The following is a 27,465-nucleotide window of genomic DNA, read 5'->3' as shown; positions in this document are numbered from 1 at the left end:
GAACTGCCTCAATTCTTCGTGGCAGAGATTCAACAAGGTGCTGGAAGCATTCCTCAGAGATTTTGGACCATATTGACATGATGGCATCACACAGTTGGCGCAGATTTGTCGGCTGCACATCCCTGATGCGAATCTCCCGTTCCACCACATCCCAAAGATGCTCTATTGGATTGAGATCTGGTGACTGAGGAGGCCATTTGAGTACAGTGAACTCATTGTCATGTTCAAGAAACCAATCTGAGATGATTCGAGCTTTATGACATGGCGCATTATCCTGCTGAAAGTAGCCATCAGATGCCTGTTCTTAGCTGAGAGGAGTGGTACCCAGTGTGGTCTTCTGCTGCTGTAGCCCATCTGCCTCAAATTTCGACGCACTGTGCGTTCAGAGATGCTCTTCTGCCTACCTTGGTTGTAACGGGTGGCAATTTGAGTCACTGTTGCCTTTCTATCAGCTCGAACCAGTATGCCCATTCTCCTCTGACCTCTGGCATCAACAAGGCATTTCCGGCCACAGAACTGCCGCTCACTGGATTTTTTTTCTTTTTCGGACCATTCTCTGTAAACCCTAGAGATGGTTGTGCGTGAAAATCCCAGTAGATCAGCAGTTTCTGAAATACTCAGACCAGCCCTTCTGGCACCAACAATCATGCCACGTTCAAAGGCACTCAAATCACCTTTCTTCCCCATACTGATGCTCGGTTTGAACTGCAGGAGATTGTCTTGACCATGTCTACATGCCTAAATGCACTGAGTTGCCGCCATGTGATTGGCTGATTAGAAATTAAGTCTTAACACACAGTTGGACAGGTGTACCTAATAAAGTGGCCAGTGAGTGTAAATAAATAATAATAATGTGAATCCTCATATCATGCACATTGCTGGAAGCAGGTGGTCATGTGACCACAACTATGCAATCTGCATACTTCCAGACAAGTTCTGGCTACATTCGCTCAATACACTTACATTGAGTGAAACTCACGGTTGCCAAATGTCCAGAAATTCCAGGACAGACGGTAAAAATAATTGACTGTTTTGCCTTGTCCGTAAAAAAAATGGAAGGTGTTCGTTATTTTTTGTTTAAGCTGAGGAAACTTACAGATAGTTTTGACCGTAATTATCATTTTACAGTGAAAACAGCAAATGTCTACATAGCGGAATTAAGGGCTGTAGACATACATGTATCACTTATAATCATAATGATTTGTGGTTTTCCAATGGGTCTATAAAAAATATTGTCTGTTTTTGTTTGGGTTTTTATAGAATACTAAGAAGTAGACTTATTGAGTTAGATATACTATATGCTAATGATAACTTTCATTTTTAAAAGAGATTGCATTATCTGCTATTTTTCAAGTCATATTGCCTTTGATATTTTGTGCTTTTTTCTTTATCCTATAAGTAAAACTACCGTATTTTGAAAAAATTAAATAAAATTTCATTTGAAAAAAAATAATGTCTATTTGTGATTTTTTCATTTTTTTCATAAGCGTTCTAGACAAAAATAAGTAAAGTTGACATATCATATACTTCAGGTCATGAGCTCGCTGCTCCTGGAACCGAAGACTCCTCAGAGGCATGCAAGATGTGAGGATTGACAAGTCTGCAGTCACACAGAGACTGCAGACTTAACTTGTAGCTTAAGGCTGGAAAACCTCTAAGTGTTCTTTTCATTCCAGTTGTTGATATGAAAATAAGTATATATAATAAAATAACTTCAGAGTAATACATCTTATACAGCACAATCTGCACCAACAAACAACAATAATACACATTACCAAATATACAGTGGGTCTAATTTATCAACAATATAAAAAAAATCTGTCTGTTGCCTTTAGCAACCAGGGAGAGATCAGTTCTGCGAAGGTAAAATAAAAAAAGTGCACTGTGATTGTTTTTTTTTTGGACAACAAAAAACAGGCTTTCATTTAAAAAGTTTTGACAAATCTGACTTGCAGAAGATACAGAAATGCCAACACACGCACTAAGTGCTGGGCGCAGACATACAGTGTTAACAGACATTCTGCACTGCATGAGGATGGCTCTGGCATCTTCTGACATGCTGTGATAAATAGGAGTTTTAGTTCCAAAAGATGTTGTGGTATGATGAAGGAATTTTGTTGTATATTGTGATATGTTCACACAGCAGCGAGTGACAAAGTGTCATGTTCTTCAAATAGATCATCACCAAAAAATCCTGTAATGCAATCCATTTTGTAATAAGCCAACATTTGACTCTTGAGATTTTGCTTTGCCTTGGAGCTATGCAGACAGATAGGTTATCTCAATGTTGAACTGACACCCAGCTGTGCCAAGAAGAATGGAAGATACAATGATTTTTGTGTAGGAAAATCTTTTCTTTCAATCTGTATTTCAAACATTTATGTGCAATTTAGGATTGTAGATACGTGTATATTTAGGTTACTTAGTAAAAAATATGCTTGATATAGCAATGCTAAATATGCATGTTTGAAAGGGAATCTGTCAGTAGGATCAATCCTCCTAAGCCGTCTATATGGGCATGAGTTCATAGGAAGCCGAATAAAATGATATCTTGACATCTGCAATTCAATGTCTTTTCTAAAAGAAATCCATGTTTTTCTTAAATGTAAATGAGCTGTTCAGGACCATGGGCCGGACACTGATCTCCATGAGATTCTGCCTCCAGGATTATTTTTAATTAAAGAGGGAATTATTAGTGTGAGAAGTAACAAGTAACTAACACTGAACAGGAGAACTTAACTTTATCTTCATACAAAACATTAGCTGCAGCTCTCACAGCTCTGCTGTATAAAGGGCATGTCACACTAAGAGATATCGCTAGCAATATCGCTATAACTAGTGACATTATAGCGATATTGCTAGCGATATCTCTGTGTCTGATACTTACCTACGACCGGCTCCCCCGCTGGTAATCGCTGATCGCGCGAGAACGTTCAGGACTGTTTCTCGTCGTCAGCTTCCTGCGGCGCTTCCTGCTGTGAGGACGAGCGACGCGTGGAGCCGGGCGGGAGGACGCAGGATCGCCTGGTGTGACAGGTAAGTAGCGATCCCCGTCCCCAGCGATGTCGCTAGTGAGATCTGCCTGTGTGGCAGCTCACTAGCGACCACTTAGCGATGTACCAGCGATCCTGACCGCGTCATATCGCTGGTCGGGATCGCTGGTACATCGCTAAGTGTGACTGTACCTTTATACTGCGTGCTTGTGAGAGGGAAGCCGAAATGAACCTGCAGATGTTTCGGGTATAATCACACACCGCTCTGCAGTGAGATCAGGAAAGAGGCCATTACATGTCTCACACTGGTTATGCCCACTTTTATTTAAGATAAGCTCACGGAGGCAGATTCTTATGCAGATCAGTATTTGGCCTATAAATACAAATACAGTAAGAAAGTGAGGAAAAAAAATGACAAAACCAAATAATGTATAAAAACTTAAATCACCCTCTTTTGTCCCCATTAAAAAAATACACACATTTGGTATCGCTGTGTTCGTAAAAGTCAGATCTAGCTCTATATATAAAACCGAATGTATGTGTATGTGTATATCACCAACCAATCACGAAGCATCTTTCATTTCACCAGAGCTGTTTAAAAGAAGCTGAGCTGTGATTGGTTGCTATGAGCAACAGTTTTCACACTCCACGACAACACCTCAGCAGACACTGACCGGGTGGGAGAAATCTAGCATCCCCGGAAACATAAGCTCCCAGGCACTGTCTGCCCCCCAGAAAGGAGCAGAGAGCACATGACAGAAATTAATCACCCCCTCCCGTGCCCATATCCCCATCACACATCCTCCAACCCATAGGCTCATCTTCCCTCTTAAAGGGATCATTGGTATGGAAGACAGGGCAAATCCATCCAGCGCTTTGGTTCTGACCCCAGGCCTCTCTTAAAGGGATCCCCGGTATGGAAGTTAGGACTGTTCCACTCAGCGCTGTGGTTCTGACCCCAGGCCTCTCTTAAAGGGATCCCCGGTATGGAAGTTAGGACTGTTCCACTCAGCGCTGTGGTTCTGACCCCGGGGTCTTTTAAAGGGATCATTGGTATGGAAGTTAGGGCAATTCCACTAAGCGCTCTGGTTCTGACCCCAGGCCCCTCTTAAAGGGATACCAGGTACCGAAATGAGGGCAAATCCACTCTGTGCTTTGGTACTGACCCCATGCCTCTCTTGAAGGGATCATTCGTATGAAGTCAGGGCAAATCCATTCAGCACTTTGGTTTTGACCCCAGGGATCCCTGGTATGGAAGTCAGAACAATTGCCTTCAAATGCTCTGGTACTGACCCCAGGCCTCTATTAAAGGGATCATTGGTATGGAAGTCAGGGAAAATCCATCCAGTGCTTTGGTTGTGACCCCAGGCCTCTCTTAAAGGGGTCCCCGGTATGGAAGTTAGGACCGTTCCACTCAGCGCTGTGGTTCTGATCCCAGGGCCTCTTAAAGGGATCATTGGTATGGAAGTTAGGGCAATTCCACTCAGCACTCTGGTTCTGACACCAGGCCCCTCTTACAGGGCTCTCCGGTATGGAAGTGAGGGCAAATCCACTATGCGCTCTGATTCTGACCCCAGGCCCCGCTTAAAGGGATCATTGGTATGGAAGTGAGGGCAAATCAACTCTGCGCTTTGGTAGTGACCTCAGGCCTCTCTTAAAGGGATCTCCGGTATGGAAGTTAGGGTAAATCCCTCAGCGTTCTGATTCTCACCCCAGGCTTCTATTAAAAGGATCATTGGTATGGAAGTCAGGGCAAATCCATCCAGCGCTCTGGTTCTGACGCCAGGCCTCTCTCAATAGGATCCCCGGTATGGAAGTTAGGACCGTTCCACTCAGCGCTCTGGTTCTGACTCCAGGCTGACGGGATGATGTGGGATATTGGGGGTAGTAGTCCGGTGGATCTGGCTGTCGGGATGATGTGGGACATTAGGGGTAGTAGTCTGGTGGCTCTGACGGAATGATGTGGGATAATAGGGGTAGTAGTCCGGTGGCTCTGATGGGATGATGTGGGATTTTAGTGGTAGTTGTCCGGTGGCTCTGGCTGAGGGGATGATGTGGGATATTAGGGGTAGTAGTCCGGTAGCTCTGGCTGACGGGATGATGTGGGATATTATAGTGAATGTGGCTATACGGAGTGGGCGGGGATATACACTCAGCTATATATATATATATATATATATATATATATATATATATATATATATATATATATATATATAATTATAATTTGTTATAACTAACCGTGGTTAGTTAGTATGCCCGGGCAGTGCCGGGTTCTTCAGCTAGTGAAAATATAAAATACATAAATTCTATTGGTAAATGGCATAACGTGTTAAAAAAAACCAAACATCAGAATTAACCCCTTAACGACCAGGGGTATTTTTGGTTTTGCATTTTCATTTTTCCCTCCCCTTCTTTCCAAAGCCATAACTTTGTTATTTTTCCGTCTATATGGCCATGTGAGGGCTTATTTTTTGCGGGACGAGATGTACTTTTAAAATGACACCATTGGTTTTACCATGTCGTGTACTCGAAAACGGGAAAAAAATTCCAAGTGCGGTGAAATTGCCAAAAAAGTGCAATCCCACACTTGTTTTTTGCTTGGCTTTTTTGCTAGGTTCACTAGATGCTAAATCTGACCTGCCATTCTGATTCTCCAGGTCATTACAAGTTCATAGACACCAAACATGTCTATGTACTCTTTTATCTAAGTGGTGAAAAAAAATTCCAAAGTTTGCTTTAAAAAAAAAAAAATAAAAAAAAAATTGCGCAATTTTCCGAGACCCGTAGCGTCTCCATTTTTCATGATCTGGGGTCGGGTGAGGGCTTATTTTTTCCGTGCCGGGCTGACGTTTTTAATGATACCACATTTGTGCAGATACGTTTTTTTAATCGCCCGTTATTGCATTTTAATGCAATGTCTTGGCGACCAAAAAAATGTAATTCTGGCGTTTTGAATTTTTTTCTCGCTATGCCGTTCAGCTATCGGGTTAATGCTTTTTTTAATTGATAGATCAGCCGATTCTGAATGCGGCAATAGCTAATATGTGTATGTGGGCTTTTTTTTTACTGTTTTATTTTGATTGGGGCGAAAGGGGGGTGATTTAAACTTTTAGGTTTTTTTAATTTTTTTTTTATTTTTAAACATTTTTTTTTTTTTTACTTTTGGCATGCTTCAATAGCCTCCATAGGAGGCTAGAAGCATGCGCAACCCGATCGGCTCTGCTACATATGGGCGATGAGCAGATCGCCCATATGTAGCAGATTTACTGCTGTGCTTTCAGCGCCGACCAACGGGTGGTGCTGAAAGCCATATGCCTGGAACAACCATAGAGGTCTCATAGAGACCTCTGGTTGTCCAGGCAACATGACGCCGACCCCCGATCACGTGACGGGGGTCGGCGATGACGTCATTTCCGGCCCGGCGGCCGGTAATGCTATTTAAATGCTCGCTGATTTAACTAGTTAATAGGCGCGGGCGGACGGCGATTCCGCTCGCGCCTATTGCGGGCACATGTCAGCTGTTCATAACAGCTGACATGTCCCGGCTTTGATGCGGGCTCAGAACCGGAGCCCTCACCAAAGCAGGGGAGATGTCTGATGACGGACTGTGTCCGTCATTGGACATTAAGGGGTTAAGTTTCTTGACCACTGCAACAAAAATAATAAAAAGCAATAAGAACCTATCAAATCATCATATCTTCCCCAAAATGATATCAGTAAAAACATCAGCTTACAATGCAAAAAAATATTCCCATACAAAGGCTCATATCCCGAAAATTTTACAGTTCTTGGAAAATTGAAACAAAAGCAATTTTTTTTGTTCAAACATTTCCAAATTTTTGCTCCCTCTTAAAAAGCACCAAAACTATACATGGAATCTGCGTAATCGTATTGAGAATCATATTACCTGGTCAGTTTTACCGTAAAGTGAACATGGCAACTAAAAAACAATCAAAAAAACAAACTGTGGAATTGCACTTTTTTCGAATTTAAACGCACTTGTAATTTTTTTCCCCGACCTCCAGTGCATGACATGATAAAATGAATGGTTTCATTCAAAAGTACAACTCGTCTGTAAAAATGAAAAAGATAAAAATTGAAAATAGCCCTGTTAGGAAGGGGTTAGGATGCTTCCACATTGTGCTTTTCTCCATGTTTGTGGGCCTCATCAGGGCTTGTGCCAGAACCTCCCTGCAAAATTGGATTACGGCATAGTCACCGATGGGTCCATAAACTATAATAATACATACTATAATAATAATATTTATTTTTATATAGCGCTAACATATTCCGCAGCGCTTTACAGTTTGTACACACTATCATCGCTGTTCCTGAAGGCTCACAATCTAAATTCCCTGTCTTTGGAATGTGGGAGGAAACCGGAGTTCCCGGAGGAAACCCATGCAAACACAGGGAGAACATACAAACTCCCTGCAGATGTTGTCCTTGGTGGGATTTGAACCCAGGACCCCAGCGCTGCAAGGCTGCAGCGCTAACCACTGAGCCACCGTGCCGCCCTACTGCATAGAATAGCGTTTGGCTTTGAAAAAAAAATTTTTTTTTCTCAGAAAATAGCGCTGGAGCATGCGCAGTAGTAGCATTTATTGCAAGCCAATAGATGCTACTGCACAAGCACCACCAGCAACATTTTGCTGCAGCCAAATTTTTTCCTCCCAACAAAATGGCACCGCTTGCGCAGTAGCATCTATCACTTGCCGATAGATGCTATTTCGCAAGTGCAATTTTGCTGGACGAAAATAAAAAATAGGCCGCAGAATCTATCGGCAAGCAATAAGCATCTATTGGCAAGCACCGCCATTTTGTTGGAAGGAAAAAGCTTTTGGCTGAAGCAAGATGGCGCCGGCGCTTGCGCAGTACCATCTATCAGCAACCAATCGATGCTACCGTGCATGCGACACTGCCACCATTTTGCTGAAGTTAAATTTTTTTATTCTAAGCTGACAATATTATATGCAGAATGTAAAATAAGAGGCAGGTCAATGAAGGATCTGTCAAAAGCCCATAATCATGCATATGTAAGCAGAGAACCACATAGGCCCCACCCACAGCCCGCCACGGAACACGACAATCTCATTAACTGAAAACTACAAATACAGATCAAACAATCACAAGATGGATTTCATCAACCAAGGTATAAGTTTAATCAGTATAACAGCGCCAACCAGGGCTGTGGAGTCGAAGTCGTGGAGTCGGAGCTCATTTTGATGGAGTCGGAGTCAGTATAAAATGGTCCGACTCATAAAATATATAATAAATTGGGTACAGTAGTTCAATGCAGAATGTGCTGAATATTTTTTCATAGGAATTTGGGAAAGTTATGAAATGTCCTATAAATGGCTGATCTAAGGCTACATTCACACACAGAGTTTTTGCTGCGTTTTTTAAGGATACGTTTTTCAGCTGCAAAAGCAGATCAGCTTTTCAAAAAACCGCATCACCTAAAAGGTTTTTGAGCTCATAAATAATGTTTAGAATAGCAAAAGCAGATTAGAAATCTGCTCTATCCATTTATCCATATCTGTCTATCCATATCTTATCTGTACCAAAAAGAATGAAAGCCAGGTAGCACACAGACTAACACTCCTTTTTTTTTTTTAGCACCAGTAAGGTACACCTCATAGCTGCCCAAAAGGACGCCCAGGACAGGCATTGCTCGTCTTCAGTAACACATCAACATCAATTGATAGTTGGAATAAATAGGCTGCATTCACCACATCTTAAGGTGCAGGCTTTATTTTTCAAGTGTAGGGGTGTGCAGTATAAGGTTCTGCAGCAGCTGAGGTGTGCAGTATGAGATTCTGCGGAACAGTATGAGGTTCTGCCCCCCCCAGTTTTGATCCTGGCTAAAACAGTTTCTTATAGATATGGCGAACCCTCAGGTAACCCTAAATGAAGGTCAATGGACACAGGTGGCTGAATTGAAGGAATTGCCTAATCACCTATTTACTGTGACTAAAAAATTACAAGCTGAGGATTTAACTCCTGGCATTTTCATAAGGGAGTGGAAGAACTTGCTATTTTGCCTGTCCCAAAGAGGAGATTTTATCGCAGATGGCATTTCTGCTTCAATGAAACGGAGAGAGACACAGCTATTGGAAAATAAAATTTTTCTGGCAGCTGTTTATGTGGACCCAAGTCATCATATATTGCTTGATGATCAACAGCTTATTAAAAGAAAAGAATCTCTGACTGAAGTGGCAGTTAGGATGAGTGGCCTATAGGAGGACTGCCAGGCGCAAGAGGACTTGGGTCCTGACAGAGCTACTGCTGTCATATCTTCATCCTCATCAGATGAGGAGTTTGACTTTGACAAATATTTGGATGATATGGAGCAGGCAAAGCATTGCTGCAAGGAAAAAGATTTCACTCCGTCTCCTATAGCAAGCAGATTGACCATATTTCAGCAAAATGTTTCACTTGCTCTCAAAAGAAAAATTCAACCGTTCATCAAAACTGACTGTGCATGAGGCAATTCCTTTATACTTGGAAATTGTTAGAGATGTTGCCCATGTGGTTACGGCTTTGCCTCCGAACCCAAGTTAGTGTAGAGAGGTTGTTCTCTGGCCTTAAAATTATTAGGTCAGATTTTAGGTCCTCTATGAAGGAGGATCTGATGGAGGCAATTCTATTTCATAGACAAAATTCATAGACTGCACAAATGTTATTTAGAATGCTTTTGTTGAAAACTGTTTTTTGCCACTTACATAGTTTATGACATAGTGTTATATATATATATATATATATAGCACTATGTCATAAACTATGTAAGTGGCAAAAAACTTAAATATAAGCAATATATGTTGGAGTCGGAGTTAGTGGAAGGGAAATTGAGGATTCGGAGTCGCAGGTTTGGCTTACCTACTCCACAGGCCGCCAACCTGACAGTGTTTGTAGTGTACTTCAAAATCCTGCTGACAGATTTGCCTTAAGTCAAATGGACAACTTTTTTGCTAACCTTCCAAATGTGCAGTAGAGTAAATCAGGGAAAGGCAAAACGAAGTATAACTGAGTCAGGATCAGAATACACAGTGTTAATTTCACATGTATTACCATGAAGATATACAGCTCTGGCAAAAATTAAGAGACCACTGCACAGTTTTAAAAATCAGCATCTCTATATGTCTGACAGCCATTCCATTCCAGTGTCAGTTGAATTCCAACCAGAGTACACCTCATTCTACTTAATGTGCTTCTGATTAGGTGATCACCTGAACCAAATCTTATTTAATGAAGGAAAGTATAAAAAACCCTGCTGTGGTGTTCACAATCCTCTTGCAATAGGACAAGCTGGATGGCAAATTGCTTAGTTACTCACCGATAACGGTGTTTCTCGGAACCCATGACATCACCAAGAAGAGAGGGGGTCAGCCCATCAAGGACAGGAACCTACAGATAAAAAGGCGGCACCTCTCCTCCGCCCCCAGTTGGTTACAGAGCATCAGAGGGTCTCCCGGTTAGTTAACAACAAAAGTATATACATAACATTATAATATTGCCTATTATGGAGAAGCCTCGTGTCTAACAAGAACACTTTACACACATTAACTCGTGCTCACCGCACACGTGAAAGGTGGGGGGAATAAGCGGGTGCTGTCATGGGTTCCGAGAAACACCGTTATCGCTGAGTAACTAAGCTATTCTCTCTCACCCATGACAGCACCACGGAGAGAATTTCAGAGATTGGTAGCTTAGGGAGGGACCACCGCCTCAAGGACCCTTCTCCCGAAGGTCAGGTCAGACGTAGAGGCTAGATCTAAACGATAGTGCCTGAAAAAGGTAGAAGGTGTTGACCAGGTGGCCGCCTTACAGATCTGCTCTATTGATACCTCTGATCTTTCTTCCCATGAGGTCGCCATTGCCCTTGGAGAGTGAGCTTTTAGACCCTCAGGGATGGTATTCCCACTGGATGAATAAGCCAGGGCAATCGCATCCCTTATCCACCTTGCTAGGGTACTCTTGGATGCCTTGAGTCCCTTCCGAGGTCCCTGGAAACACACAAAGAGAGACCCTTCCTTCCTACATTCCTTGATGGCCTCTAAGTACTGAACTAGGCACCTCCATTTCCGGGGCAGCGCCATATTGGTACACTTCTGTACCGAGCGCTGCCCCCGCGTGTACCGGCGTCCCTCCAGCCCCATTCTCCTTTTCGGAGTGGCGGCTAGGTCCTCCCCGCCCACTCACCCTGTGCAGCCCCTCAGCTACAGCGGTGGTGGCTTCAGGCACCGACCCCGCCACGACAGGGGCCTCCCCGCTGCCGGTATACCAGACGAGTTGGCCCTGGACTCCTCTTCACAGGTAAGCTGCTGCCGCTGGTTCCATGGGTCACCTGTCAGGGACAGGAACCCAACTGGGGGCGGAGGAGAGGTGCTGCCTTTTTATCTGTAGGTTCCTGTCCTTGATGGGCGGACCCCCTCTCTCCGTGGTGCAGTCATGCGTGAGATAGAAACAAGTGCTAGTAATATCCCAAAAGTAATAGGAATGAAAAAACAACTTTTAACCATGCCAAAGGATTTGAAAAGATAAGTCTTGAGTGAGAAAAAGAAGGGCTCAATTCTGGCTTTGCTAGCAGAGGGATACAGTGAGCGTCATGTTGCCTCCATCCTTAAAATTTCTAAGACGGCTGTCCATTACAACAAGGTCAAGCAGTAGACATTGGGGACAACAAAGCTACAGACCGGCAGAGGGCGAAAATGACACTCCACTGAATGGGATGACCGTCATCTTATTCGAATGACACTAAGCAACCGCAGGATGACATCAAGTGACCTTCAAAAGGAATGGCAGGTGGGGTGAAGTGCACGGCAAGAACAGTTCGTGACAGGCTCCTAGAGGCAGGGCTCAAGTCATGTAAAGCTGGAAAAAAGCCTTTCATCAATGAGAAGCAAAGGAGAGCCAGGCTGAAGTTTGCCAAAGACCATAAGGATTGGACCATAGAGGACTAGAGTAAGGTAATTTTCTCTGATAAGTCTAACCATTAGATGACCAAGTGTTGGGCAAAGTTAAAAATTATTTCTATAACCAGTGGTGCTGCGTAGGGGATATACCAGCCGCAAACTAACAGACCACACCACCTTCTTGTCTGGATAATAAAACAATTAAAAAATATGTAAAAATAATTGCGCTAGTATTACCCACATAAATAAAATTTATCACTCATGAAAAATCAGTAATGAACCATATACAAAATTTAGTTGGTCACTCTCTTTAAAAATTAACAAAGTAATATCAAAAACAATTATATCTCCTTAAGGTTTATAAAAATAGTGCCGACATAAATAAGTCTCTCACTGCAAGGAAACAATTAAACTGACCATCATGGTCACTGTTCATACCACATGCGGTATTAAGAGTCTGAAGTTCAGCATATGGAGATATTTCTCCTACCTTGCTTCTGTGTGCTGGAGTAATGGTGCGTTCCTCAATGCCAATAGTTACATTAATACTGGAGAGTAGCAGGCAAAGGGTGATAGAAATAAATAGTGTTCACCTCCGGTATAATCCAAAAAGATGTGGCGGGCGATGCTCCGGCCGGTAGCAATAGCCCTAATCTCAGGTAATATGCCGCCAGTCAATAAGCGGAACCTGCAACGGGAGATGTGGAGGAAGCCGGCAAGGTGCAGGACCTTGCGTGACGTCACAATCATGTGATGAATCACGTGATCGGCTGAAAAAGAAATGACAGGACCAAGAACCAATCCTACACGTTTCGGAGGCTTACTGCTTCCTTCTTCAGGGATGATCCATGTAATGCCCCTAATAGAGCCTCCATGATGTATAAAAAAAATGGTTAGAAAGGGGATGACCAGTAAATTTGTTAATAATATTGCGAAGATGCTCCGCAATTCGTACACACAATGGACGGATAGTTCTTCCTATGTACAATTTGCCGCATAGACAGGTAATTCCATAGATAACCCCGGTGTCGCAATTAATAAAATCAGTTATTTTATTCTCAATGCCTTTGTTGCTGATCATCTTTTGTTTCTTTATATTCAATTTTTTGCAAGGTCCACATCTTTTACATGGGAAAAAAACACTTACAGGATTTAGTTCAACACTATTTTTCCTTTTTAAAAATCTTGGGATTGGAGGTGCAATCATATTCCCAAGATCATTTGCCTTTCGAAACACAAATCTGGGGTTCACAGGCAATAATTCCCCGATAATTTTGTCATTTTGTAGAATATTCCAGTGTTTTTTATACATCATGGAGGCTCTATTAGGGGCATTACGGTAACTGGCATCAAGACAGTTAAAAAAAGCTGGAGAAAAGGCAATTTTATTGCACAGATGTCATGAGAGGAGAGTGAATGGATATTTTATAATGAACACTCTCATACCTAATGGCTTGAATAGCGAAATCGAATTATTTGCTTTTAATAAATAAAAATTTTTCTACCACACAGGCTGGGTATATAAGTGTCACCTCAACGACATGGATCATCCCTGTAGAAGGAAGCAGTAAGCCTCCGATACGCGTAGGATTGGTTCTTGGTCCTGTCATTTCTTTTTCAGCCGATCACGTGATTCATCACGTGATTGTGACGTCACACAAGGTCCTGCACCTTGCCGGCTTCCTCCACATCTCCCGTTGCAGGTTCCGCTTATTGACTGGCGGCATATTACCGGAGATTAGGGCTATTGCTACCGGCCGGAGCATCGCCCGCCACATCTTTTTGGATTATACCAGTGGTGAACACTATTTATTTCTATCACCCTTTGCCTGCGACTCTCCAGTATTAATGTAACTATTGGCATTGAGGAACGCACCATTACTCCAGCACACAGAAGCAAGGTAGGAGAAATATCTCCATATGCTGAACTTCAGACTCTTAATACCGCATGTGGTATGAACAGTGACCATGATGGTCAGTATAATTGTTTCCTTGCAGTGAGAGACTTATTTATGTCGGCACTATTTTTATAAACCTTAAGGAGATATAATTGTTTTTGATATTACTTTGTTAATTTTTAAAGAGAGTGACCAACTAAATTTTGTATATGGTTCATTACTGATTTTTCATGAGTGATACATTTTATTTATGTGGGTAATACTAGCGCAATTATTTTTACATATTTTTCAAAGTTAAAAATTAGACTGAGACCTGGAGAGACGTACAAGCCACAGCGTCTTGCATCCATTGTGACATTTGGTGGAGGCTCGGTGATGATCTGGGGATGCTTCAGCAAGGCTGGAATTGGTCAGGTTAATCTTTGCGAAGAAAGTATCAATCAAGTCGCATACAAGGTTATCCTGGAAAAACATGGATTTTTGTGAGTACTCACCGTAAAATCCTTTTCTCCGAGACGCTCATTGGGGGACACAGAGACTGTGGGTGTGTGCTTCTGCCGTCTGGAGGCTGACACTAAGTATACAAAAAAAGAGTTAGCTCCTCCTCCGCCGCATACACCCTCGCCCCCAGACCGGGCGTAACTCAGTTTAGTGCATAAGCAGTAGGAGAACGCGCCTTAAACTCAGGCAAGAAATTATACGTCTGGAAAAGGGACCACCCTGATCCTTACATAAGGATTTGTATAACTCAAAAATAAGCAAAAGCCAACTGGCTAGTAGGGTGGGTGCTGTGTCCCCCAATGAGCGTCTCGGAGAAAAGGATTTTACGGTGAGTACTCACAAAAATCCATGTTTCTCCTTCGTCTCATTGGGGGACACAGAGACTGTGGGACGTTCTAAAGCAGTCCCTGGGCGGGATCTTAGCTCACCCAATCCATGCTATTTTGCGCCCCTGATTAGAGGTGCGCAACTGCTGCCTGGAGAATCTTTCTTCCCAGGCTTGCATCCGCGGATGCCTGGGTATGTACGTTATAATGTTTGACAAACGTATGCAAACTGGACCAGGTAGCTGCTTTGCACACCTGCTCCGCTGAAGCCTGGTGTCGCAGTGCCCATGAGGCACCCACTGCTCGAGCCGAGTGTGCCTTGATCCCTGCCGGAACCGGCGTGCCACTGATTTGATAAGATTCTTGGACCGTCAGGCGAACCCATCTGGCCAAAGTCGCTCTGGAGGCAGCGAGCCCCTTCCGCCGCCCTTCTGGAATCACGAATAGAGAGTCTGTCTGGCGGAAAGGCGCTGTCCTTGTCACATACCTCCTAAGGGCTCTTACCAGATCCAGGGTGTGCAATGCCTTTTCTACCCTGTGCACCGGTGCCGGGCAAAACGAGGGGGTGTGCAATGCCTTTTCTACCCTGTGCACCGGTGCCGGGCAAAACGAGGGTAAGACAATGTCTTCGTTGATATGGAATGCCGAGACAACCTTCGGCAAGAAGGGAGGAGCTGGCCTTAAAACTACCTTATCCTTATAAAAAGTCAGGAACGGCGGTTTACACGATAGAGCCGCCAATTCCGAAACCCGCCTAATAGACGTTATAGCAACCAGAAAAACGACCTTTCTGGACAAGTAAGGTAAGGAGACTTCTTGCAATGGTTCGAAAGGAGCCTCCTGAAGGGCCCTGAGCACTAAGTTCAGGTCCCATGATTCCGTCGGCGCCTTATAGGGGGGTACTAAATGTGCGACCCCCTGCATAAACGTCCTAACCTGCCAGACCGAAGCGACCTTTCGTTGGAACAGCACCGACAGGGCCGAGATTTGCGTTCTGAGTGAACTCGGAGCCAATCCTGCGTCCAGCCCTGCCTGCAAAAAAGCCAGTACGTTGGGGATCGAAAAAACCAGAGGAGCCACTCCGCGATCCCTACACCAACGGAAAAAAACTTCCCAAGTCCGATGATATACTCTCGCCGAGGAAGGCTTTCGGGCACTCACCATCGTGGCCACCACATCGCGCCTGAATCCTGCCTGTGTTAACAGCCAAGATTCAATGGCCACGCCGTCAAACACAGGGCCCCTAAATTCGGATGGTAGATCGGCCCCTGGGACAGCAAGTCCGGCCGATCTGGGAGACGCCAGGGTACGTCCACCACTAGTTGAACCAGATCTGCATACCAGGCCCGCCGAGGCCAGTCTGGGGCCAGCAGAATTGCTGGAACCTTCTCTCTCCTTATCTTTCTGATGACTCTTGGAAGCAGAGGTAGCGGGGGGAACAAGTACGGGAGACGAAACTGGCTCCACGGGAGCACCAGAGCGTCTGCTGCGATTGCCTGCGGGTCGAGGGATCGAGCGACGAACCTTTGTACTTTGGCGTTCTCTCTGGATGCCATAAGGTCCACGTCTGGTGTCCCCCACCGTTGGCAGATCTGTTGAAAAACCTCGGGGTGCAGGGACCATTCCCCTGCCGCGACCCCCTGTCGGCTGAGAAAATCTGCCGCCCAGTTTTCGACTCCCGGAATGTGCACCGCTGAAATTACCACGTGTTTTTTCTCGGCCCAACGCAGTACCAGCCCAACCTCGCGCATGGCTGCTTGGCTGTGCGTGCCCCCTTGATGGTTCACATATGCTACTGCTGTAGCATTGTCCGACTGAATGCGCACCGGCCGGTGTCTCAGCAAACGCTGAAAATGTTGCAGGCCCAATCGTATCGCTCGTATCTCCAGAATGTTGATCGGGAGAATTACCTCCCGGAATGGACCACCGCCCCTGGGCTGTGTGACTCTGGAAAACTGCTCCCCAGCCCTGCAGGCTTGCATCGGTCGTCACCACCAACCACTGTTCCGGGGGAAAGGGTTTCCCCTGGACCAGAGACGAGTCGCGAGTCCACCATCGGAGTGATCGTCGGACCGGCGGAGACAAATTGCACCGATGACTGAGAGATAGCAGCCTTCGGTCCCATGCTGACAAGAGCGCATGCTGAAGCGGACGGAGATGGAACTGGGCAAACGGGATTGCCTCCATCGCCGCCACCATTCTGCCCAACACACTCATGCCGTACCGGATGGATCTGGAGCCCGGCTGTAGAAGGTTCCGTACCCCCTGTTTGATCCTTCGCGCCTTGTCCTGAGGGAGGATCACCAGCCCCTGGGAGGTGTTGAAAACCATGCCTAGGAATACGATTCTCTGGGCTGGAACCAAGGACGACTTGTTCCGATTGATCAACCAGCCTAGACGGGCCAGGGTATCCAGCGTGATACTGACATTCTCTTGGCACGCCTGAAACGACGGCCCCTTTACCAAAAGGTCGTCCAGGTAAGGTAGTACCGTTATGCCCCGAGCATGCAGGATGGCCATAACCACCGCCATTATCTTTGTAAAGACTCTGGGGGCAGCGGCCAGACCGAAGGGCAGAGCAACAAATTGGAAATGTCGCCCTCCGATCGCAAAACGCAGGAACCTCTGGTGTGGAGGAAAAATCGGAATGTGTAGATATGCATCCTGCACATTGATCGAGGCTAGGAACTCCCCTGGATCCATGGCTGCAATGACCGAGCGGAGGGATTCCATCCGGAACCGTCTGACCCTGATGAATTTGTTCAGGATCTTTAGATCCAGAACTGGCCTTACTGTCCAGTCCTTTTTGGGGACCGAAAACAGGTTGGAGTAAAAACCTTGCGTCTCTTCGCTTTCCGGCACTGGGACAATGACCCCGTTGCGCTGTAGCGTCATTATGGCCTGTAACAAACCTTCCGCCTGCGATTCTGTTCCGGAAAGCCGGGAACGGAAGAATCGTCGTGGCGGGAGTCCGACAAACTCTATCTTGTACCCGGACGATATCAATTCTGCCACCCAAGCGTCGCGTGCCACTGCGACCCAAACGTGGCTGAACCTTAGTAGGCGTCCGCCCACTCTGTCGTCCGTAGGTACGAAGCGCCTCGAGTCATTTTGCTGGAGGCTTTTGGGATCTGGTCCCCCTCGTTCTGGGCAAACGGCCTCGGCCTCTACCCAGCGGATTGGCCCTGTAAGACGATTGCCTTTCCTTAATCTGACCATCGTTCGCGGAGGTGGATGCCCTGGCCGAAGTCCCCCTCCAGGGGCTACGAAAGGGCCGAAAACGCCTCTGCGTCTGCCTGAATGCTGGCCAAGTCCTCTGCTGCGGGAGGAAACTACTCCTCCCCCCTGTGGCTTCTGAGATAAGCTTATCAAGCTTCTCACCGAACAACCGATTGCCTTGAAAAGGCAATGAGGTCAAGGATTTTTTAGAGATAGAATCCGCTTTCCACAATCTCAGCCATAATGCTCGCCTAACGGCGATCGCATTTGCTGCTGCCACAGCAGAACACTCGGCCGCGTCCAGAGAGGCGCTGATGAGATAATCACTTGCCCCTGATATCTGATTTGTCACCTCCAAGACCTCCGCGGGCAGATCCCTGTCTTGGAGGGCCTTATGCAGAGCGTCTGCCCATGAAACCATGGCCTTAGCCACCCAAGTAGCCGCAAAGGAGGGGGCCAGAGCCGACCCTGCTGCCTCATACACCGAGCGGGCAAGCCCCTCTATGAGGCGATCAGTTGGGTCCTTGATAGAAGAACCGCTGGGTATCGACAATAGCGATCTTGATGCTAAACGTGATACCGGTGGGTCCACTACTGGCGACTCCACCCATCCTTTATGGAGTTCAGGAGGAAACGGATACTTTGCTTGCAGCGCTTTTTGCATTGCAAAACGCTTATCCGGGTGTTCCCTATGTTTCTGGACTAGATCCTCGAACTCCGGATGCGTGGCAAACTTTCCATGCGGTCGCCTGGTCTTCTTGAAGGAGACCTTGTGACCTGAGGCCGTGGACACATCGTCCTCGATCTCTAATGTATGGTTGACTGCCTCAATGAGGCTGTCCACCGAGTCTTGATATCCCAGGCTTTCTGGATTCCAGGCCTCCTCCTCCTCCTCGCCCTCATCCTGCTCACTTCCTGAGCTCGGCGACGGGGAACGAGATACCCTAATACCCGCCGCCGAAGCCCCAGAGGGCCCGGCCGACGGGGGACGAGCTCTCTTGCCATGAGCTTGTCTGGTGCTGGAGTGGCCCCTAACGGACGGAGGGTCCTGAGACGTGGACGAGCTGTCTTCCGTTGGCAGACCACCATCCTTGTCCCTGCCCGGGCCTCGAAGAGACTCAATTGCCCTTGTAAGGGACATCATAGAGTGTGATAAAGACACCGCCCATTCTGGGGGGTCCTGACCCCTGGGCTCTGCAACAATGGGGGGCTCCTGGGCTCGCTCCGACTCGCAGGCTTCACAAAATTTACCCGGCTGCGCCTTAGGCAGCCTGACCCCACAGGAAACGCAAACAGCGTATAGGAAAGAGTGAGCTTTCCCTTTGCCAGACATATTGCAAGGTAGGGTAGGAGGAGGAGGGTAACCCCTTCCTTGACTACCAGTGCGGCACTCGAAACGGGGTTGCACTCACCCACCGGTAACGTCCCACCTTGCGTCTCTTCCACGGGGCGTGCGGCGTTACTCACCGGGGACACTTGCGGTGCACTCTGGGAGAGAGGCGGCGGGGCTTCCGGCCGCACTCCAGCGAGGAAATGCAGGGAGGGGGAGGGGGGCGGGAGCTCTCCGGTAACTGTGCGCGCCCGCCGTTCTCCTCCCCCCGTACCGGAAGTTAGTGGGCGGGGCTTCCGGCTACCCCCGGAAGTCGGCGGGCGGGGCCTCGCGCGGAACTCACGGACCTCCCCATACAGCGGGGGCCGCGGCCGCCCGCGGGGCTTCTGGCCGCACTCCGCGTGCGGCGTTACCCGCCGGGGGCAGCGCCGGGTGAGAGGCGGACTACCTGGTCCCGGTCTTCCTATTAACAAAGGTGAGCCGGGCCGCCGTGGGGGCTCTCTTGAGGTGCTCTCAACCCCATCCCTGGCAGGGAGGGGGAGGCTACTGGTACCGGGACGCTTCGATCCCTTGGCTCACCTGCGCCTCCAACTCCACCCCTGGTCTCACTACCTAGGGGTGGTAGGGGCATTAATTAATTCCCACGCTGCAGGAGAGGAACAACGTGGAGGATCGCTCACACGTGCTCGCCCGTTGGGGTTTATGGGGAAACCGCATCCTCTTATCAGGATGCGTTGCCGCCTCTTTAAAACATAACAAAGAAAAATGGTTGTCTGGGGAAAAGTCCCAGATGTGTCCCTCGGTGCGGGAGAGGAAACACGTGGAGGGCTACTCACACGTGGTCGCCCGTTGATGATTTGGGGAGATCGGACCCTCTCTATAGGATCCGTCGCCCCTATCTTATCTTCATAGAAAGAGAAAAAAAAAAAAAAATCTAGTCTGGAGCTCCAGACTGCGTGTGCCTCCATCAGACACTAAGCAAAAAACTGAGTTACGCCCGGTCTGGGGGCGAGGGTGTATGCGGCGGAGGAGGAGCTAACTCTTTTTTTGTATACTTAGTGTCAGCCTCCAGACGGCAGAAGCACACACCCACAGTCTCTGTGTCCCCCAATGAGACGAAGGAGAAATAGTTGATTCTTTCTGCTCAGGAAATGTTCCCCAACTCTGAGGATTGGTTTTTCCAGTAGGAATGCGCCATGCCACACAGCTAGGTCAATCTATGTGTGGATGAAGGACCACCACCACATCAAATCCCTGTCATGGCCAGTCTAATCTCCAGACCTGAACCCCATTGAAAACCTCTGGCATGTAATCAAGAGGAAGATGGGTAGTCACAAGCCTTCAAACAAAGAAGAACTGCTTAAATTTTTGTACCAGAAGTGGCGTAAGGTCACCCAAAAGCAGTGTGAAAGACTGGTGGAAAGCATGCCAAGACGCATGAAAGCTGTGACTAAATATCATGGTTATTCCACAAAATATTGATTTCTGAACTCTTCCTGAGTTAAAACATTAGTATTGTTGTTTCTAAATGATTATGAACTTGTTTTTTTTAACATTATTTGAGGTCTGCAAGCACTGCATTTTTTTTGTTCTTTTGACCATTTCTCATTTTCTGAAAATAAATATAAAATTTAGTGCTTGGAAATTCGAAGACATGTTGTCAGTAGTTCATAGAATAAAAGATAAATTTACATTTTACTCATAATATACTTATAAAGAGAAAAATCAGGAAACTGAAAATTTTGCAGTGGTCTCTTAATTTTTGCCAGAGCTGTATAGTTCTGCATAAGATCTGTGAATACAAACAAAACAATATAATGAAAACAGTTACAAATGTGGACCTCTGAATACTTATTTCTTTGAGATTTCTGAATTTCAAAGACAATAAAAGTTTTATGAAGAAAGAAGAACGTATGCCTAAAACTGAAGCACTTTTGCATTTTAACTCCCAAAAGAGCTAAGCTATTGTCAACACTTCTGAATTCCAAATTCTTCTTTACTCTCTTCTTGACTGTATCCATCAGCTAATCCAGAAATTTCTGACCACCATCCTAGAATTACTGCCTATTCCAGTCCCTGGCAATTTCAGCAAGCTTACATTTTAGTAGCTGTAAGTTTCAATAATTAGTTTCACACAACTCTAACCATCATAACACTTAAGGTAAACTTAATGGGGCAGCACGGTGGCTCAGTGGTTAGCGCTGCAGCCTTGCAGCGCTGGAGTCCTGGGTTCGAATCCCACCAAGGACAACATCTGCAAGGAGTTTGTATGTTCTCCCCGTGTTTGCGTGGGTTTCCTCCGGGTACTCCGGTTTCCTCCCACACTTTAAAGACATACTGATAGGGAATTTATGTTAGCGCTATATAAAAAAAAAAATAAAAAATAAAAAAAATAAAATAAAGATAATGACATACTAAAACTACCAGGAGATAATAATTATACACATATCAATGCATTAGAGAGGATACACTTAAAACGCAGTGACAAGTTTAAATGAATAGCTAAAAGCTATGAAGCTGCAGCTCTAACACAAATCCGTCTATTCGTAAACTAGATAAGGACATGTTCAGCTCTTCTTACTTGCTAAGTTGGGTGTCATATCTAAATTGCTGACGTGGACACCAGTAACAGCAGAACATGCCTAATCACCAACACAACCTTATTAAGAAAAATTGTTGTGTATGCTCACCAGCTCGATCATAGAGAATATGGGAGCGCTGCAGGCCTTCCTTAATGTGCTCCTCTTTTATCATCATTCCTTGTAGTTGTGAATCTGGTCCTGCAGCAATTCGAGATTGAACAGACAACTGTAAGCCATTCAGTCCTGTTCTGGCATCACCGTCACAAAGATGTGCTAAAGTTGTTAACGCTTTAGCCTCTATATACATTTGGCATCTAAAACAAAGAAATCACAGAAAAAGTCAGGAAGTAGTATTTATAACAGAAATAAGTAGTAGAAAAAACATTCAGTGCAAACATAAAAAAAATGTAAGATTTGGATGCCTATCCTACTTGTCACCTTAATGACCACCAATACGTTTTTTTATTGACCTGTGAAGAGAATAGCTTCCTCCGACTTGTGACAATCCAGCAGCTGTCAGCTGTGCACTATTGCTGATATCTTGCTGCATCAGCCACAATCAGTGTTGGCACTGACCATGGCCATTTAACCCCACCTTAGATGCTGCTGTCAATAGTAACTACAACATCTAAATGGCAGAGTGTGAGGGCTCCCTCTTCAACCCCATTGGCTCCCTCAGATCTTGATCATGTGGTCCTGATGTTTGTCATGGCAGTACATGCCCAAATAAGGGGGGTTTTACACTAAGCGATATCGCTAGCAATATCGCTAAAACGTCACCGGTTTTGTGACGTTATAGCGATATTGCTAGCGATATCGCTATGTGTGATACTTACCAACGACCCGCTCCCCCGCTGTCCATCGCTGATCGCGCGAGATTGGGTGGCTCCATTTCTTGTCGTCTGCTTCCTGCTGGGCTTCCTGCTGTGACGACGAGCGACGCGTGAAGGCGGGCGGGAGGACGCAGGATCGCTGTGAAAGGAGAGTATCGTGCGCTGCGTCGCTGCTGCATCGCTGTGAGATCTTTCTGTGTGAAAGCTCACCAGCGATCATTTAGCGATGCACCAGCGAGCCTGACCGGGTCGGATCGCTGGTCGCATCGCTGGTGCATCGCTAAATGTAAAAGGGCCTTAACAGTCTTAAAGTCTGCCGGCTATAGCGGCCCGTTCAGAAGTTAGTGACATTTAGATAATAAAAATCAACTTTTTCATTCCTGTCATGTCACTTTGCATTAATTCCTGAGAAGCACCTGAAGGGTTAGTAAAATACCTGAAAGCAATTTTAAATATATTGTAGGGTGCGGTTTTTAATCCCTTCGCCCCAAAGCCTGTTTTCACCTTCCTGACCTGGCCAGTTCTTACAATTCTGACCACTGTCACTTTAGGACATCATAACTCTAGAACGCTTCAATGGATACCACTGATTCTGAGAATATTTTCTCATAACACACTGTACTTCATGATAGTGGTAAAATTTATTTGATATAGCTGAAGAGCCCGGCGCTGCCCGGGCATAGTAACTAACTGTGGTTAGTTATAGCAAATTATACGGTAATTATCCTCCATCCCATAGACCCGTGCCCATATACCCATCATACATATCCACGATCCCATAGGCCCGTGCCCATATACCCATCATACATATCCTCCATCCCATAGTCCCATAGTCCCATGCCCATATACCCATCATACATATTCTCCATCCCTTAGTCCCATGCCCATATACCCATCATACATATTCTCCATCCCATAGTCCCATGCCCATATACCCATCATACATATCCTCCATCCCATAGTCCCGTGCCCATATACCCATCACACATCCTCCATCCCATAGTCCCATGCCGATATACCCATCATACATATTCTCCATCCTATAGTCCCATGCCCATATACCCATCATACATATTCGCCATCCCAGTCGAGTGCCCATATACCCATCACACATCCTTCATCTCACAGTCCCATGCCCATATACCCATCATACATATCCTCCATCCCATAGTCCCGTGCCCATATACCCATCATACATATCCGCCATGTCATAGTCCCGTGCCCATATACCCGTCATACATATCCTCCAGCCCATAGTCCAGTGCCCATATACCCATCACACATCCTCCATCCCATAGTCCCGTGCCCATATACATATCCGCCATCCCATAGTCCCGTGCCCATATACTCGTCAAACATATCCTCCATCCCACAGTCAACCATTATGTCATCATAATGAGCGGCGGCAGGGTTTGCAACCTATGATGACATCAGCGTCGCCATGGTAACTATTGTGACATCATAATGAGGGGCGGGGCTTGATACACACACACTGTTTCCCCAGTATGCAAATAGGGGCATTATGACATCATAATGAGGGGCGGGGCTTGACGCACACACACTTTTTCCCCAGTATGTAGATGGGGGCAAATTTGTTTGGAGAATTGGAACGCGTGGGGTTAAAATTTCGCCTCACAACATAGCTTAAGACGCTCTCAGGGTCCAGACGTGTGACTGTGCCAAATTTTGTGGCTGTAGCTGCGACGGTGCGGATGCCTATCCCGGACACACACACACACACACACACACACACACACACACACACACACACACATACATACACACTTTGAGCTTTATATATTAGATGACTTGCGTTTATTTGTGAAAAAAATGGAAAATTGGCAAAAATTTAGCAATTTTCAAGCTTTTAGTTTTTACGCCCTTAAATCAGAGAGTCATATCGCACAAAATACTTAATAAATAATATTTTCCACATGTCTACTTTACATCAGCACAATTTTTGAAACTTTTTTTTGTTAGTAAGTTATAAGGGTTAAAAGTTGATCAGCAATTTCTCATTTTACAACAAAATTTGCAAAACCATTTTATTTAGGGTCCACTTCACATTTGAAGTGACTTTGAGGGGCCTATAGGACAGAAAATTCCCAAACATTACACCATTCTAAAAATTGCACCCCTCATGGTGCTCAAAACCATAGACAAGAAGTTTATTAACCCTTCAGGTGCTTCACAGGAATTTTTGGAATGTGGACGGAAAAAATAAACATTTACTTTTCTTTCACAAAAATTTTCCTTTAGACATTTTTTTTTACTTTCGCAAGGGGTGACAGTAGAAAATGGACAATACAAATTTTACAAAACTACAACTTGTGCAGAAAAAAAGCACCTTTATGACTAAGTTGATAGAAAAATAAAATAGTTATGGCCCTTGGAAGCAGGAAGTAAAAAAAACCTGGAAGTGCAAACATCAAAATGGGCTGCAGAGGTAAGGGGTTAATACTTAAACTATGTGTAGACCAATTGTCAGTTTTCACTATCTATTAAAAAAAAAAAATATTAATCCACAAATCTATAGGGCGAGATGAGGATTCAGTGATAACTTGACAGCTCAAGAAACACCTCTGGTTGGTTTCATAAACACTACATAAAGTCACAAGGAATTCCACATTTAAAGCGCTTAATCTTGCATGAGTGCCAATGCCAGGTGGCAGTCTGCTTTCATGTGCATACTATAGTACTATTGGGAAACTGACACAAGTTCAGAGAGGAAACTTACTTAAGCAATGCCTTTTCTTAACCACAACATAAAGAACATCTAGTGGATGGAAAGTCTCTCATGTGCGTCACAGAAGATAGAATGAAATACCAAATATAACCACAGTCTGCCTTGTTACCGACAGGAGAATCTAAAAGTAGCAGTCAATAGATTAATTAGAAAATACCAAAAAGTGTCAGCTAGAGATGGTGTCCTACATGACCTGACTGCAACAACACTACAAAGCATTACCATTTAACAATCTTATTTTCAATTTTCATTTGTGGAAGATTTATTAAATTAATATTATGTCTCGACTAGAGCATTAGGTCATGTTCAGATGTCCGCATATCCTGCTCATACAGAACGGCTATGGATCTCCTGACTCAAATTCAACAATGTCATAGTCACAGAAGAGGCTACTCAGGTCAGTCATCACACCAGTCATTCTGGATGCATAATGGAGCATCATGTCACAAGGCAAAACTGGTAATTACCGTATTTTTCAGACTATAAGACGTCCTTTTTGCCTTCAAAATTTTGGAGGAAATTGGGGGGTGCGTCTTTTAGTCTGGATGTTCCTGCTGTGGATGGTGGGGTGGGAGAGCGACACCAGTGGACAAGCGGGTCACAGGAGGTAGGAGTCAGCTGCTGCGGCTAACACCTGTGCCCACTGTTAAAGAAAATGAATATTCACTGCTCCCCACGCCCATAGTCCCTCCCACCTCTCTGAACTGAAGCCGGGACCAAGAGGTGGGTGAGACTATGGGCGGGGGAGCAGTGAATGTTAATTTTCTTTAATAGCATGTACACTGTTAGCTGCAGACGCCAACTTCCTGCATGGCTGGGCAATCACGTGTGTCCACTATTAAAGAGAATGAATATTCACTTCTTCCCATGTCCATGGGTGTGGAGAGCAGTGAATATTCATTCTCTATAACAGCAAGTACGTGATGGCCCAGCCGCTGCAAGAAGCCGGCGACTGCTGCTAACCGTGTTACTGCTACTAAAGAAAAATAATATTCACTGCCCCCATGCTCATAGTCTGGAAAGCAGTGAGTATTCCGGCAACTGACCTCAGCATCTAAGCAGAGCATGACGTTACTGCCATGCGCTCCTTACAAGCTGAAAGCTGCGGACATCAGGACAGGATGCTGCGAGGGAGCAGAGGGAGGTTAAGTAGAATGGTTTATTTTTTTGTGTGTGTAATGTGACGGGGCTATGTATACCAGGATGGGGATCATACGTATATGGGGGGCATGTATACTGGGATTGGGGACAAATACATAAAAGGAAAGGGCACATTAGTACAGAATTGGAGGATATTACCCCTATAACAGTGTAAACAGCAGATTCACCCCCTATAACAGTGCTTCATGACATTTTTTGCTTCAATGTTTTTCTTCCCTCCTCCAAAACATAGATGGTCCGAAAAATAACGTCTTATGGTCCGAAAAATACGGTAAGTGGATTGGTGAACAAAACAATGACATTTTTGGTCCATGAGCAAGAAACTCACCAGATCTCATTCCCAATGAGTACCTGTGGTCAATTCTCATAAAGCAGGTGGACAAACAAAAACACAGAAATTATGATGAGCTTCAAACACTGACTAGACAAAAATGGGTTGTCATCAGTCAGGATTTGGCCTAGAAGCTTATATCAAGCATGACAGGGTGAATTACAGAAGTCTTGAAAGATAAAGGTAAACACTGTAAATACTTACATAAACTTGATGTATACATCATAAAATCTTATTGCACTTCAGTGAGCATAGAAACATATGACAAAGATCTAAAAACAATGAAGCAGCAAATTTTGTGAAAACCAAAATTTGTGTAATTCTCATAACGACTGCACACACTGATGACGACATCAGTATTAGGAAGTCTGCATGTGACTAGAGTTGAGCGAATATCTACGGTTCCCCTCTCATTCGACGTTATAGCGCTTGCCGAATAAGCTACAGCGGGAACCTAGCTTCCTGGATCGCGCCGGCGGAACAGCTGATCGCCACTGAAGCTGCATGTGTCATGGCTGTGTCACTGTCAAAGCACATACATGGAAAGCCCAACACACAGGCTCTCCATGCATGTACTGTGACACAGACACGACACATGCAGCTGCGTCGGCGATCAGCTGTTCAGCC

At 45.4% G+C, this 27,465-nt stretch overlaps 1 protein-coding gene across 1 annotated transcript in view; it reads right to left on the bottom strand.

The window, feature by feature from the left end:
* The window catches only part of WRNIP1 (WRN helicase interacting protein 1), a 158,666-nt gene that overhangs the window by 39,262 nt on the left and 91,939 nt on the right, over positions 1-27,465 (bottom strand). Inside the window, exon 4 of the mRNA XM_073550151.1 lies at positions 21,876-22,081. Coding sequence (XP_073406252.1) covers positions 21,876-22,081 — 206 coding nt within the window. The remainder of the gene's footprint in view (positions 1-21,875; positions 22,082-27,465) is intronic.

This window comes from Dendrobates tinctorius, unplaced genomic scaffold (assembly GCF_039654945.1).
Source record: "Dendrobates tinctorius isolate UK_male_01 unplaced genomic scaffold, ASM3965494v1 ptg000163l, whole genome shotgun sequence".
Classification (NCBI taxonomy): Eukaryota; Metazoa; Chordata; class Amphibia; order Anura; family Dendrobatidae; genus Dendrobates; species Dendrobates tinctorius.
The sequence above is the reverse complement of the archived record's forward strand: the minus strand, read 5'-3'. Positions and strand labels throughout refer to the sequence as shown.